Source organism: Pelobates fuscus, chromosome 7, assembly GCF_036172605.1.
Source record: "Pelobates fuscus isolate aPelFus1 chromosome 7, aPelFus1.pri, whole genome shotgun sequence".
In the NCBI taxonomy this organism is placed as follows: domain Eukaryota; kingdom Metazoa; phylum Chordata; class Amphibia; order Anura; family Pelobatidae; genus Pelobates; species Pelobates fuscus.
Genome location: NC_086323.1, coordinates 108970754 through 108984967, shown reverse-complemented (window position 1 = coordinate 108984967; position 14214 = coordinate 108970754). Strand labels below are relative to the sequence as shown.

General features: G+C 37.5%; 1 protein-coding gene across 2 annotated transcripts in view; it reads left to right on the top strand.

Moving 5' to 3' along the window:
* The first annotated feature begins 607 nt into the window (after window positions 1-607).
* Window positions 608-14214, top strand: part of NPTXR (neuronal pentraxin receptor) — an 85714-nt gene continuing 72107 nt past the window's right edge. For both annotated transcript variants that reach the window (XM_063426382.1, XM_063426381.1), the window contains exon 1: window positions 608-1376. In XM_063426382.1, coding sequence (XP_063282452.1) covers window positions 819-1376 — 558 coding nt within the window. In that variant the 5' untranslated portion in view covers window positions 608-818. The remainder of the gene's footprint in view (window positions 1377-14214) is intronic.

Below are 14214 nucleotides of genomic sequence, written 5' to 3'. Positions count from 1 at the left end.
ACATGTCATGATTCCCTTTTATTCCAGAAGTTTGGTCCTTAAGGGGTTAAACAATATATAAACATATATATATATATATATATATATATATATATATATATATATATACATATATATACATATATATATATATATTAATTATTATTATTTTTTTTTTCAGGGATTGCAAATTGAAGTACTATCTTACTTGCCAAACCTTAGTTACTCGCCACTGCAATCCATAGCATGCCCACAAGGGGTGAATTTCTACTTGCCAATGGCTAGTTGAGAGTGGAAATTATTTAGTGTCTGTGTGTGTGTGTGTATATATATGAATATATATTATTTACTGTTTTACACATTATTCCATTTTTATCAGTTTTCAAATATCCACTTCTGTCTTATTTAGTTATATACTGTTTTATGTTACTGTTGAATTTCATTTATTCTATTATAGAACACGGTGTGCAGTATGGTTCTATCACCCTATCATCTCCCAGTCAGTGAGCTGTCTTTATATGAGAGGCTGAGGAATAAAGGGTTAACCATGCTGTGCTAACTCACTAGGGGAGCAATAAAGAGGAGGAGGTGGGAGCTGTGACGTCTATACCTCCTCTCCCTTCCTAAGTCAGAGCCCAAGCAACGCTGAGCAGTAGAGAGTGAGGTTTGATCTGTGAGCTGTCTGCTCTGGGTGTTCTCTCTACAGCCAGGAGGACAAGGTGTTGGCTTTCTGTTATTGCTAAGGGGGGGCCCTTGTATTTTGGTGTATATTTTTCCTGCTGACCTGTCCCTTTGCAGCTGTCACCCTGAAGTTTCTGGCTGTCTTACTGGTGGCAGGAATGCTTGCATTCCTGGGTGCCATCATTTGCATTATAGCCAGTGTCCACCCAGCTGCCAAAGGACCTGTCCTTGGTGCTGAAAATGAATCCGCTCCTGCAGCTCCAAATGAGAAGAGTTTAGGGGCGCTGCACGGAGTTAAGACCCTGTATGGATCCAAGGATGCTTTCCTGGACTTCTCTGGTTCGAAGAACCAGGCTCCTCCAAGCTTCAGCAGGCTCATCTGTACCCCTCTGGCCATGGAGTGCCCCTCTGATGTGCAGAGAGATTCACCCCAGCCGGCCGAGGAGATCCTCACACTGCAGAGCACAGCAGAACAGCTGAGGCAGACCGTGCTGCAGCAGAAGAAACAAATCACTACTGATAAAGAGGCCATCAGGGAGCTGACCGGCAAGCTGAGCCGATGTGAGAACGGGCTAGACAAGGGCTTCAAGGAGGGCGTTGATGGATGGGGCTCCAAAGAAGGAGCGATGGGAGATTTGCCTCTAGACTCTCCCCAGGCGGTGCAAGAACTGGAGGAGGCGGTCAGAACTCTGAAGGATCGGATCGAGAAGATCGAGGTGAGTTCAACATTCCATTCTCTAGTTCTGATGGTTCCATAGAACGCCTGGACTTGCAGCTAATCTGTCTGTCCGTGGAAATGCTGGAACTTATTTGCCCCTAGTTAATGCTACACAAGGAGGCAGACTGACTGTGTGATAACACAGGCAGTGACAGAGTAATAGGGCTGATCTATAATCAATAAATATTTCATGTAAAAGGACCACACAGGCACAGGGAGGGCAGCACTTACAAGACATGGATTCATTGTCAGTGATGGATATTATTACAAATAATGATAACAGCAACAGTCTGACTGACAGAGTGAAAAGAGTATAGCTGTCTATGACTAAAGCTAGTGATTGGGAGGATGTGATTGTTCATTAGCCCTTATCCTCTATCATAATAAGACAGCATTTCCATTGTATTTTTAGAAATCTTTTCTATAAGGGATTAGATGTGCTATTATTGTGTAAAAGTTCATTTCATTAAGCATTGGTGTATAGTTAAGAAAAAAAACCTGTAAAATATGAGGTGGGCATGAGGGATGGCATTTTTTTTTTTCTAATAATGTTCAGGAATTAGATTGTATTAAAAACATATGTCAACCCTTTAGATGCATAGGTTTTAGTGAATTGTAATAATTGTAATAACAGGGATTTATTAACTAAATTTCAAGTAGTAGCAAATTGAAATCTGAATGGTAAACCTGAGGCTAAAACAGCTGATCTCGAAAAATGTTCCAATTCCCCTACAGTCACAGCTTGGCAATTTTCATCTCAAATTTGCCATTCAGATTTCAATACACTACAAGCCGGAGTTTAGTGAATGAACCTCACCATGACATCTACTCTCTAAACATCAAATTTGAATAACTTAAAAACACATCGCAAAATGAATGTTGAAATAACCATGCTGTTACTATAGCAGAGTTAAATAATTTTTACAAAGCAATTTTTGAGTATATTTTACGATTCACTTTTCATTTTACTACGGCGCAGTGTTTAATGAATGAAAGCATATGAATGGTGTGATTGGGTGAAAATGGTTATTTATATGTCCTTAACCATTATCAGTAGGATCCAACAATAGCATACTAATTGTACACATTTTTCAATATAACAGATGTACTGGGAAATTATCCCATCAAAGATTGTTTTAATTAACAAAGTATAGTTAAAAAAATAATAATAATAATAAATGTGTTTTTGCTCATTCACATATAAAACACAGGGTTACTCACTAAACTCTGATTTGTAGTAAATTGAAATCGGAATGACAAATGGATGGGTTAAATAGCTTGACTAGAGCAGGTAGGCTTTTTTTTAATATATTTTTTTCCAGATTAATAGCTATTTTGTCTTTATTTTAGCATTCAGATTTTAATTTGCTACAATCTGGAGCTCAGTGAATAACCGTGACAGTTTTAAGGAATTTTAACCATAATTCAATTAAGTAGAAGGGGGATATAAAGAGCATATAGTATAAGCAGAATTTCTACTTGAATTTCATTGCAGAAATCCAGAAATCAAAAAAGGGATATGTCACATTTGTAGTGTAATCCGACCCCTGGTAAATTTTATCACAATAAATAATGTATTATACAACACACTTGGAAAATCTGACTTAGAGAAATCATCATAAAAAACATTGATATAGATGATTATGTATCACAAAAAATCTTTACAAATGTATCACTTTCTTTAAAAACCTGTCTAATGCCAATCAATCAACAAAGATCATTTACAGATAATGGGGGGGGCGGGGGAAACAATTCTTCCAGCATCAGTTGAATAACACAAACCTGCTGTTTCTTAAAAATGCTTTGTTGATTCTTTTTTTAAGAGTAGTTGGTGAGCAAATTGTAGAATTTCTGACAATGACCATATATATTTAATGCTGAGACAAGTGCTCATTTAGAATTGATTGAGCGGTAGTGGTGGAACTAATTCATAAAAAAATACTAGAAAACAATTCGACAATAAACCAGATATTAAAAAGGCTTGGAAAATATCTTTGAAATGTATAAGCCAAAATAATTAGTTATTAGTCAGGAGGCTCAGTAGTAAGGCTCAGTTACTAGTCTACGCAATGTGATCTATATGGGGGAAAAAAAACATCTTTTGTGTTTGTTAGATTTTATTATTTATTGTTGGTGTTTGGAATAGCAGCTATTTTGCAAATCAAGATACATGAAATGCACGGCAAACCAAAAATTGCTTTCTTTTAATACTTTACTTGTTTCACATTTATTAATATTATTGATAGACCGACCAACCAAGTGTAGGCAAGAAGCATAATGCTATATTCTGTGTCAGAATCTCAACCTAAAATATACAAGCCGAAGTTGCTTGCAGATATAACCATTAGTGAGTTAATTAGTGATCTATGTACCTTACCACATTATGTAAAACGCCACTTCTTTGTTGAAACAGAGGTCGTAGCGGACCATATTAACCAGACTCTAAGCAATTTGCCAATTTAATGTCTTACACTTAACCAGTGTACACAACTAGACAATTTTATGCTTCAGAATTGTCTGATACCCATTTTGGTTGGATAACATCCCTCCATCAATTTGATTTTTCTCAATCTGTTTTGCAAAAATTTAAGTCCTTCCACCTTAAAGTACTTTACATGTTAAATGAACACCATGGGAACTGAACAACATGTAAAATAGCATTGGAAAGAAAAGTAGAATTGGCCGTTTACATTTCTTTATTTATTCTTACAATGTAGTTTTAGTCAACAGGTCTCTAGTGCGATGATTTTGCCAGAATTTGTTACCCATTCAAAAATGTCAACCAGAGAGCTTGTTTTATTTTCCATAATTCTTTACAAACTAAAGTTTGTGTTTTATCTTCCGTACCGTTATTTTGTATGTAGAGTCTGCAAATTGTCTATAAATTGTTTTCAGAAATATACAAATTCATGCATTTTATCCTTCAATACATATTGGCTAATAAAGTTATATGTATACTACTCCATAACTAAACTACTACTAAATATGGAAATAAACAAGGCACATGTAAAGAAGAATAAACCTTTTATTAATCTTTAAACAATCTATTATACTTCATATTCATTAAATTGATTAATATAATGAATATCCATTAAAGAAAATATTTACACTATTAATCAAGAAATCATGTCTCTATCCCCACCCCTTCTTCTTTCAATTAACTTTGCTTTTTCATTAAATCTCACTTTTATTCAGATACTGAGGATGAGATCTCTATACTCTTTCTGTACACCCACCCAGCCATCTGTGCCTTGAGCTTGTCATCACATCCTACCCTCTCTCAAGTGTAGTTCCGATCCTTCCTGGTTTATTCAGCCATTCTTTCTTCTTGTTTCTTTGCCAAAATCCTTCAACTCTAGGCAATCAGGTTTCTGCTCTTGTTACTTGTCCAACTCAACAACGTGGCCACATCAATATCTACTAAAGAAATCAACACTTTTTTTTGGTATTATTTTTCTTGGTAATTCTACTGGCTTTAACACTGTTGATCTCATACCAAATGAATTAAAGTCACCACCTTTGTTTCTCACTTACACACTTTTGTGCGTTTTAGAGATAGGACAATTCAGTTCTAGGCCCCAATTTGTCTTCACTCCAAACAACTTTTCAGAGCAAAGTAATATCTTTATTTGGATTCCAGTACCACTTGTACACATTGGATCTGTTGTTTTCCTTCCTTGTTGCGTTGTTTCCCTTTTCTCTGATTCTAGAGGTCTGCTTGGTCCCCAAAACAGACAATTTTATTAACTATTCCAAACAGAATATGTAAGAGCAGAACTTGTGTTTCCTCGCTCAAACTCGAATACATATGTTAATATATAAGTGAAATGTTTTACACATTCATCATCTCCCTTCCTCACTATTAATCGGTTCCTTGTATACCCTTCTTCTCCATTTCCAGTCTTTAGTGAATGCTTCTGTCAGCATTGTCATGCATACCACAGACTTGGGAACATTAAAACCCTCGCCATGTATGGACAAACTGCGATTATCCCTTATACTATAAATCTCACCCTCTCCTATTACAAACCTTAAAGCCTGTTACCTGCATTTAGCAGATGTGTAACCAGCACGCACTTCCAGAGTTGACTCAGTATTTACCAGTCATTTCTATTATAAGACATGTTTACACAAAATGATTATGTAATGATGCTAGTGTCTATTCATTTTAGCTGTCCTAGTTTTCTTGATGTCACCAGTGCTTTTTGGAGCTCCTTGATGCACCGTATCGGTAGCTGGGAATCCTATTTTTGGGTAATAATATTTTTCTAAGCATGACCCAGTCAATATTTTCGTGCTCTAACCGAAACCTCTAAAGCTTTTGTCATATAACAAGGCGGTCAATACAGCTACCCAGTTTTCCCGGTTTATTTCTGCTTCTGGATCTATTCTTCTCGGCAAAATTCCAATTTAACATATCTAATAATTTCAAGTCTAGAGCTATTTTAAACAGCATTTAGAGTAAAAAAAATGTGAATGACTTAGAAGCCCAGTTAGGGAATCTCTGCATGACAATCGTGGCTGGGATTTGCATTTCCCAAAGGACTTTGTTCTATTCTTTTTGTCACTTTGATTTACAGCACTGCATGACAACCATTCTCAAGGTGCAATTTTTCTCCCTGAGGCTCATGCTATAGTAAAGAGTCACCTTATTCACTTTAATTATAAAGAGAATCACTCAGAACTTCATAACTCCTAATTTTGCTGCACTGCTACCTTCTGAAAAGTTTACAACCAGTGCTTGAAGGCAAATTTACACCATTAAATAAAACATTGAAAATCATTATAACGTGTGTTAACTTTTTTATGTGTTTTCTATTTTCTATTAAACTTATATTAAAGATTTGGCAAATGACATTAGAGTCCAGTTGAGACTAGGTAAAACCAGGGCAAATGTTGAAAATGAGAAGAAATAGACATTGTTTTGTTTTCTCTATAAGTTCATAACAATGACTGAGAGACGGCTCAGATTGAGATGCCTTTCAAGTAAGGACATAAACGTTCAACATGCAAACAGACGTAAAATCCAAAAAAAGCTTGGAAAGAACAAAAACAAAGATTACATCAAAATAATTGATCCAAAACAGTGACTGAAGGGGGTAAATGAGACCCTTTTAAAAATCAGGGCCATTGATACATAGTCTATTTCACCTACAATTCAATATGATCTACTAAAAAACATTTACATCATTAAGGAAGCCAGTTACCTCTGTGAGGATTGTGGAATCCTCAGACAGACATCAGAACTCCTTCCTATGCCTATAATTCCATAGAAAAACAATCAGTCAACCTTGCTGGACTTTCAGTAAAATTGTTTTGTTTATTTAGTTCCGACTAGCCCCATCGTTACTGGATTGGAATAGCTCTGTGCTGCTCTACCCTGTAAAATTCACACACTTAATTAATAGGTCTAGATTAATATGAGCTGGTTCAGGGAAACTTAGTTTGGTGTTTTTGCAAAAAATAGGGGTCTATGAAACATTAATAGATGAGAGCCATATTAGATGTTATACTGCCATAGCACACATAAGGATTACAAAATATGCAAGAACATCTCAATGTCTATGGCAAAAAGGCAGAATAAAATGATCATTCCCACTACACTTGGTAAAAACTAGTCAGAGAATGGCCTCATGATAAGATCAAATATGCCATTTGAGATTCTCTGAAGTGTGTTTCTTAAGAAAGAAGAGGGGGCCCTTGTGAGGTAGTTTGAACTGTTCCAAAAATGAGACATAGCTCCTTTAAATCCATCTATGAAAATGTACTCCTAATAAGCTGAAATTCTTGTGCCTTTTATATGACACAGCAACACAAATGTGACAAATTAGTGACAAAATCTATACATTGGGGTATTGTTGTACTCAAAAGATATATTAGTAGTTAATTTGGGGGTGTTTTTTTTATCACAGTGGCTCACGTCAGATATACAAACTATCCAGCAAAAATAGAACGTGCATGTAAAAAAATGCTAAAAAAAGTTCTAAAAACTTTGACATAAACTGATCAAAAATAGTGTCACATTTAGGTTCAATGTACACCCTATGAGATACCCTGAAGTGTCTACTATCACAAAAGGTAGGCCTTCATGGGTTAATTTAAACTGTCAAACTACTAAAATGCCACAAAATGAGACATAGATCCATCAAATTCACCTAACACCTGACAGCTGAAATTGCATTGTCTCTAATGGGGCACTGTAACTTCACAATATAGTATCTATGGCATACATTGGTGTATTGACAGAAGATATAGCTGAGCATAAATGTTTGTTAGTTTTTATCACAGTGGTACACATCATATTTACAAAATGCCTAGCAAAAATGCAACATGCATGTAAAAAAAGTTAAAAAAAATATTTTTCTACACACTTTGAGATTAACTGGTGAAAAAATGGAGGCACGTTAAGGCACAATATACACCATATGAGATACTCTGGAGTGTTCTTTCACAAATGGTAGGCCTTTGTAGGGTTATATGAACAGTCAAACTGCTATAATGCCCCAAAATGAGACATAAGTCCATCAAATCCATGAATCAAAATTCTAAATGTAAAAACTGAAATGGTCATGTTTCTTATATGGCACTGTAGCTTCATAGGATAGTGTCTACAGAATACATTGAGGGTTATTGTAACACTCAGAAGATGTAGCTGAACACAATATTGAATTATGTACAGGAATAGCATGTATCAGGTTTACGAAATAAAAAAAAAATCTTGTTTTCTACTAAATTCTAAAATCGCTCTACATTGAAATTTTATTTTGCTCCTTGCATTTTGTGACCTGTAACTATCAAAAAAACTACTGAAATCCTAGACATATGATGTACTTTGTACCCCAGGACAAATAATTTATTTAGAATTACTATGCCTAAACTGCACTAATTATGCACGCCTAAGTACTGCCAAACCTGAGAAAATAAATGTTTTTTTTTCTTCTTTTTTTTTGCATTGTTTTGTATTTTTCTTTAGAATAATTGAGAATATATATGTCACTTCAACTTAATTTGTCCTTAAAAAAAAAAACCCAGTATAGTATGCATTGGTGCAATAAACGAAACAGATGGAAAATTGCGGTTGGAACACACACATTAAAAATTGCTTTTGTCCTTAAGTGAAAATAGAGACAATGAAGCTTGGTCCTTAAGGGGTTATTTATGTAAGCTGCTTATTTGCTGTCTGCATGCACAGTGGGCCTTTCTCTATAACTAGCACATTATGTTAAAGGTAGATGTATGTTATAGAGATTAGGCAATGCATCTTTTTCCTGCTCTTCATTAGATCCATCTACTTGTAAAATAATCCGTGTTAAATAATGAATTATCATATGCAATAAACCTTATCACTAGCAATAGAATAGGGACATTTATCATTTCTTTAGGTTTATGTATGGCAAAATAAATGCAATGAATAGCAACCAGTAATGATTTAATGTCTGTGGGAAAGCATTTTTGCAGAGGCAATTGAATAGCAAAACAGCCAAGGTTTTATTGACTTGATATTGTACCTCGGGCTGCCATTTAGCATGGTACTGGCAGTACTCTGGCAGCATGTCCAGCAAATCACTGGGGCACACCTGGAGTAGTGTAGTGTTATTATGTAAACATCTCCCCAATCTAGACCACATTGAAGATATGTTTTGTAACGATCCCTATATCAGAGTCCACTGATGCTGTACCAGATGTATTAAGGTAGGCCATACAGAAGGTGGCTAAAAGTGAAATGTAAATATATCAATATTTGTGTGTGACTGTGTGACTGTGTGTTCATGTGTCTGGGACAGGTGTGCCAATAGGTTTCTAAAAGTCTCTAAGAGTTATTGCAGGTCTAATCATGTAGTAGAAAAGCATAGAAAAATACAAGGTAATTTGTATCAGGTGTTCCAGTTCATGAGATGAGATTGGAAGATGGTTTGGTGGAGCCCCGTCTGACGATAAAAAGAAAAAAAAAAAGACAGACACACATTTCTTATACTAACAGAATCTGCTCTTGTGAATCAACCCAAGTAGAATTGTGGAGCTACATGCATCTAGAAAAGGCAACAAAAGGATTGTGTTGTCAGTAAACATTAGTTATAAAAATTGCCTATAAATTTAGGAAATTAGTACAGTTGCTTCTCTCTCAGCAGTAGCACAGCATGCTATGCTGAAGGTTGTTAAAAAGAATCCTACAATAACAGCAAAACACCTCTAGGAATCGCTTGAACTTTTCAAAGTCTTTGTTCATGTGTCCACTATAGGAAGAAAACTGCAATAATTGTTTTAGTGCAACAACAGAATACATTACTGATCTTCAAGAAACATGGGTTTGCAAGAATCCATCTGGATGCTCCATAGCAGTACCGGTGTAATGTGATAATGTGAGACAAAAGATTAAATTTTTGGCAGAAATAAGAAACTATAGGTATGGAGGAAAAATGAAATATTACACATCAGCCAGTCTTGAAGCTCAGTAGAAGGACTATTATGGTCTAAGACTGCTTTTCTGGCTTTGGGCCTTGATAGCTTCTTACCATACAGGTGACTTTTCTGAGTTGTATCAAGATATTGTACAGGAGAACATCACGGTAGAGGTCCATCACTGTAAGCTGAATATTAGCTATGTGATGAAAAAACGCAATGATCAGAAAAAATGGAGTACATCAATAATTTAAAGGGACACTGCAGGCAGTGCCAGCCTTAGAACTTAAGGCGCCCTGTGAGAAAAATATTCCCTCCCTGATCTCCATTACACAACTCTCTACCCTTCCATCACACAGCTCCCTGCCCCTCCATTGCACAGTTCTCTACCACTCCATTACACAGCTCCCTGCCCTTCCATCACACAGCTCCCTGCCCCTCCATTGCACAGTTCTCTACCCTCCACTACACCGCTCCATGCCCCTCCATCACACAGCTCCCTGCCCCTCCATTGCACAGTTCTCTACCCCTCCACTTCACAGCTCCCTGCCCCTCCACTACAGAGCTCCCTGCCCCTCCACTACAGAGCTCCCTCCCCCTCCACTATACAGCTCTCTGCCCCTCCATTACACCGCTCTCTGCTGTCACTCCTTCATTACAGATTACCCTTCTCATGAACTATCCCTTATTCTTCTCCACTTCAGATTTTCTCCAACCTGAATCATCTTCCTTCTCAAGGCCTTTTTTTCATCTCTGTCCATGAGACTCTGATTCTGCTCCAGGCATCCTCCCCTCTATCTCCACTTCACCAGCGGGTGGCAGTAAAGAGCAGGAAGTAAATGCGTTGTCGTGTGACACTGATACCTGCAGTCCACAATCTAATTGGTGAACGTTTTTCCGAGGAGTCAGTTAGTAAAGCGAGGAGCTGCGCAGCCTGCTCTGTTTATTTGACGCTTGAAACAGTAAGGCTGTACCAGAGATCTCATCTAGTTGCAATGGAACAGGTGCACTAGACTCTAATCCTCATTGCCTGGGTGACTTGCGAGCTCTGTGGGCTGCATGATGCCCCCTGTTGCCATGGCGACCTGTGCAGCCACCCAGCTCGCACACCCCTAAGGCCGGCCCTGACGTTAGGCACCCAGACCACTACAGCTCATTAAAGTGGTCTGGGTGCAAACACCCATCACCCTTAACCCTGAGCATGTAAATACTGCAGTTTTTATAAACTGCAATAATTACCTACTAGGGTTAACTCCTCCTCTAGTGGCTGTCTACCAGCCTGATCTACTAGACAGCCACTAGAGGGCCTTCTGGGTGGATAGGCGACATTTGGTCGCCTAAGCAAAGGTGGATGCCCTAACATTAAGCATGAGGACTTCCAGTGTCACCGGAATCCCCATAGGAAAGTATTGATTAATGCTGTCTTATGTGGAAATCCTAATGCGAGCGCAGCCATTGCCGTGCATGCGCATTAGGTCTCCCCTGCCAATGTCAGGAGTGTGGGAAGAACTGAGCCAGCGCCGAGGGACATCGGCGCTGGACCCAGGTAAGTGACAGAAGGGGTTATCAACCCCTTCTGCACCATGGAGAGGGGAGGCCATGACAGAGAGGGAAGCTATAGGACCACTCTGGAACCATAACAACGTAATCGCAATTAAATTTTTTTTATGTAAGTCCTAGATGCCATCTTTCCTTAAGGGAGTAAATACTTAGGAACAAATTAGGTTGTCATGGTGTGAGGAGGTCCCTGAATCCGACTTACTTTAAGGGATTAAATTGCTAATGAACGGTTTAACCTCAAAGTCTTCAATACAGAACCTATAGGCTCTATCCCTTCACTCCCATTCCAGTCTCAGGCTCAAATCAGTCTCTAACTGGGTGCTCCCGTTTTGTGTATGGGACGCTATTGATAGGTGTACTGATACTGAAAGGTGTGTGTTTCTTTAAGAGGATTTAAAGCTTGAGAGGGGTTATAATGGTGGTGTAAGAGGTGTTTATAACTATTGTGATTAGGGTTAGAGTGGGGTTACATTTTTTTCGGGTTTAGATTTTGAAAGCCTATGTTTGGAACTAAGGAAACAATTGTTTTCGGTTTTTGGAGGGGATATGTGTAGGGACAAAGTGAATGAGTGTTTAGGGCATGTGGAGTGTGAAGGGTTATTTGCCAAGTACTAAGACCTCCTATGTCTTCTGTAGTACAATCTAACTACAAATCAAACTGCATAGGAGACTGACTGGACTGCAGAGGACAGTGGCCAAGGCTTCTAGTGCCTATCTCTCCCCAGCAGCCCACTCAAAGGACAAGGTCAACATATTTGTCAATGTAATAATCATTTCATCAAGTACCGAAAGGAAATCATTTTTTTTTAAATTAAGTATATTTAAAAAAAAAAATTGAGAAAAACAAAACTCTGTGAGGTTGATGAAGGGCTTATTATATTAAAAATAATATTGAGTTGACAGTTGTCATTTTATTTCCAAAAAGGTACAATATAATTGCGGAAAACATGCACCCCAACAGGATATGCCTCTGTTGGCAGGTGTCTATTCTGCCTAATGGGAAATCCAGCCCTGCATCAAGGATGACAATGTATTCAAGTACACAACAAGCTGTTACTGATCCCAATGACTAATCAAGCAAAATGTCAGAATTAATAACATGCCACCAGCTGTCTTAATGGAATCCAATATGATTACTAGGGACAATTGTATTATGTACACACGATTAAACTATTGCTACAGCACATATGCATGAAAAATGTTTCAGCATACATATACATTACATATAAACCCTTCCATACTACATACATTATTCATTATTTTAAAAATAGATATATTAGATTTGATATAATTTCTAATGAATTTGGAATGGTGGCTTAGAATCTGTTATGTATGCAATGTTTTTTTTGCTTATTAAATCAGGAGATAAAACACATGCTGAAGAGATCACCAGAGAATATTATCCAGAGCTTGGCAAGGTTTCTGTATATTCCTAACATCTCTATAATGTGTTTGTAGCTGCACCACTCCTCTTGTGTTTAAAGCTCTTCTGTGTTTGTGATTATTGATAGTCAGTGATGTAGGGTATACATTGGTACATTATGTATGATCCAATCTAATTAATTCCACAGCGTTCCGGACTCCCTCCAGCATACACTCCATGCTGTCTCATTATCACTTCTTCCAAGTCACATGTTGTTTTTTTTTCTGCTGCAAGTCTTCCTTTTCGACAGGAACCTGATTTACTCTCCATTAGAAAAAAAAAAAGAGTATTGATTTGATTGGATACTGCTGAGCATTGTGCTTCAGAATGGAAATAACAACAAAATAGACACATACAAATGAAAAATAGAAAATGAAAATACATAGAACAGGAGCAAAAAGGCAGACAGTGAGATCAAAAGAGAGAATGGATATACCAGGAGAGAGAGTGAATGTACCAGGATGGCATTATAAGGGGAACTTTGGATAATAGACTTGAGCAGGGGCAGGCAACCTTCGCATTCCAGATGTGGACTATATCTTCTCTGATGCTTTGCCAGTATTATGGCTGTGAGAGCATTGTGGGAGATGTAGTCCACAATATCTGGAGTACATCTGTAGTGCCGAAGGTTGCCTACACCTGGACTAGAGAATGCTAACTTGTATTGAGACAGGGAGCATTTGATATCATACAGTCTTTGAAGTCATGGAAGATTATGAGATATATATATATATATATATATATATATATATATATGTATATATTGTACTCCTATCAGTTGAGCACAGTGAGATGTTAACTGCAACACCCACTATGTCCAAGCACAAGCACTGTCTGGCTGAACATTATAGGGGTTCTAGGACACAGCACCTCAAATTCTACTGTTAGATATGGACCTCACAGATGTGGAATCCTGAGTCCAGATACAAGAGTTTCCATGGTAAAAGAATATATTTTAAATAGTATTCAGATTTTTAAAAATGAATTGTGTGCTATATTAACCCCATAACCAATGCATTGTGATATTAAAAAGGTGGACAATAATTATAATAATAACGCATAGCTGTATCTAGGTTATTATTCAGTGATAGAATGCCTACACCATTCATTCTGCACTGTATCCGTTCTATCCAAGCTTCGTTTTTTAAATCCCCTTTCATCCCTTGGGCATCACGGCTGTCTTGCTTCTTCCTTTAATAATTAACCAGTTCTGGAGTCGCCATCACCTCTCTCCTCTCGTCTTATTACAGCTGATCTGCCAGCTCTATGGAGGCTCCTGTCTCATTAGCACCAGCTGGTGGATTTTTGAATAGACCAGATAACTCCTTGTGATCATTCTTGAGATCAGAAAGCATTAGCAGTAGCTGTATACGTGAGGCTAGCAGGGAGAAAGTACTTGCCATGTCTTCGAGCTATACATTAAAGGGTCTGAAAGGACACTAAGCATTCTTGG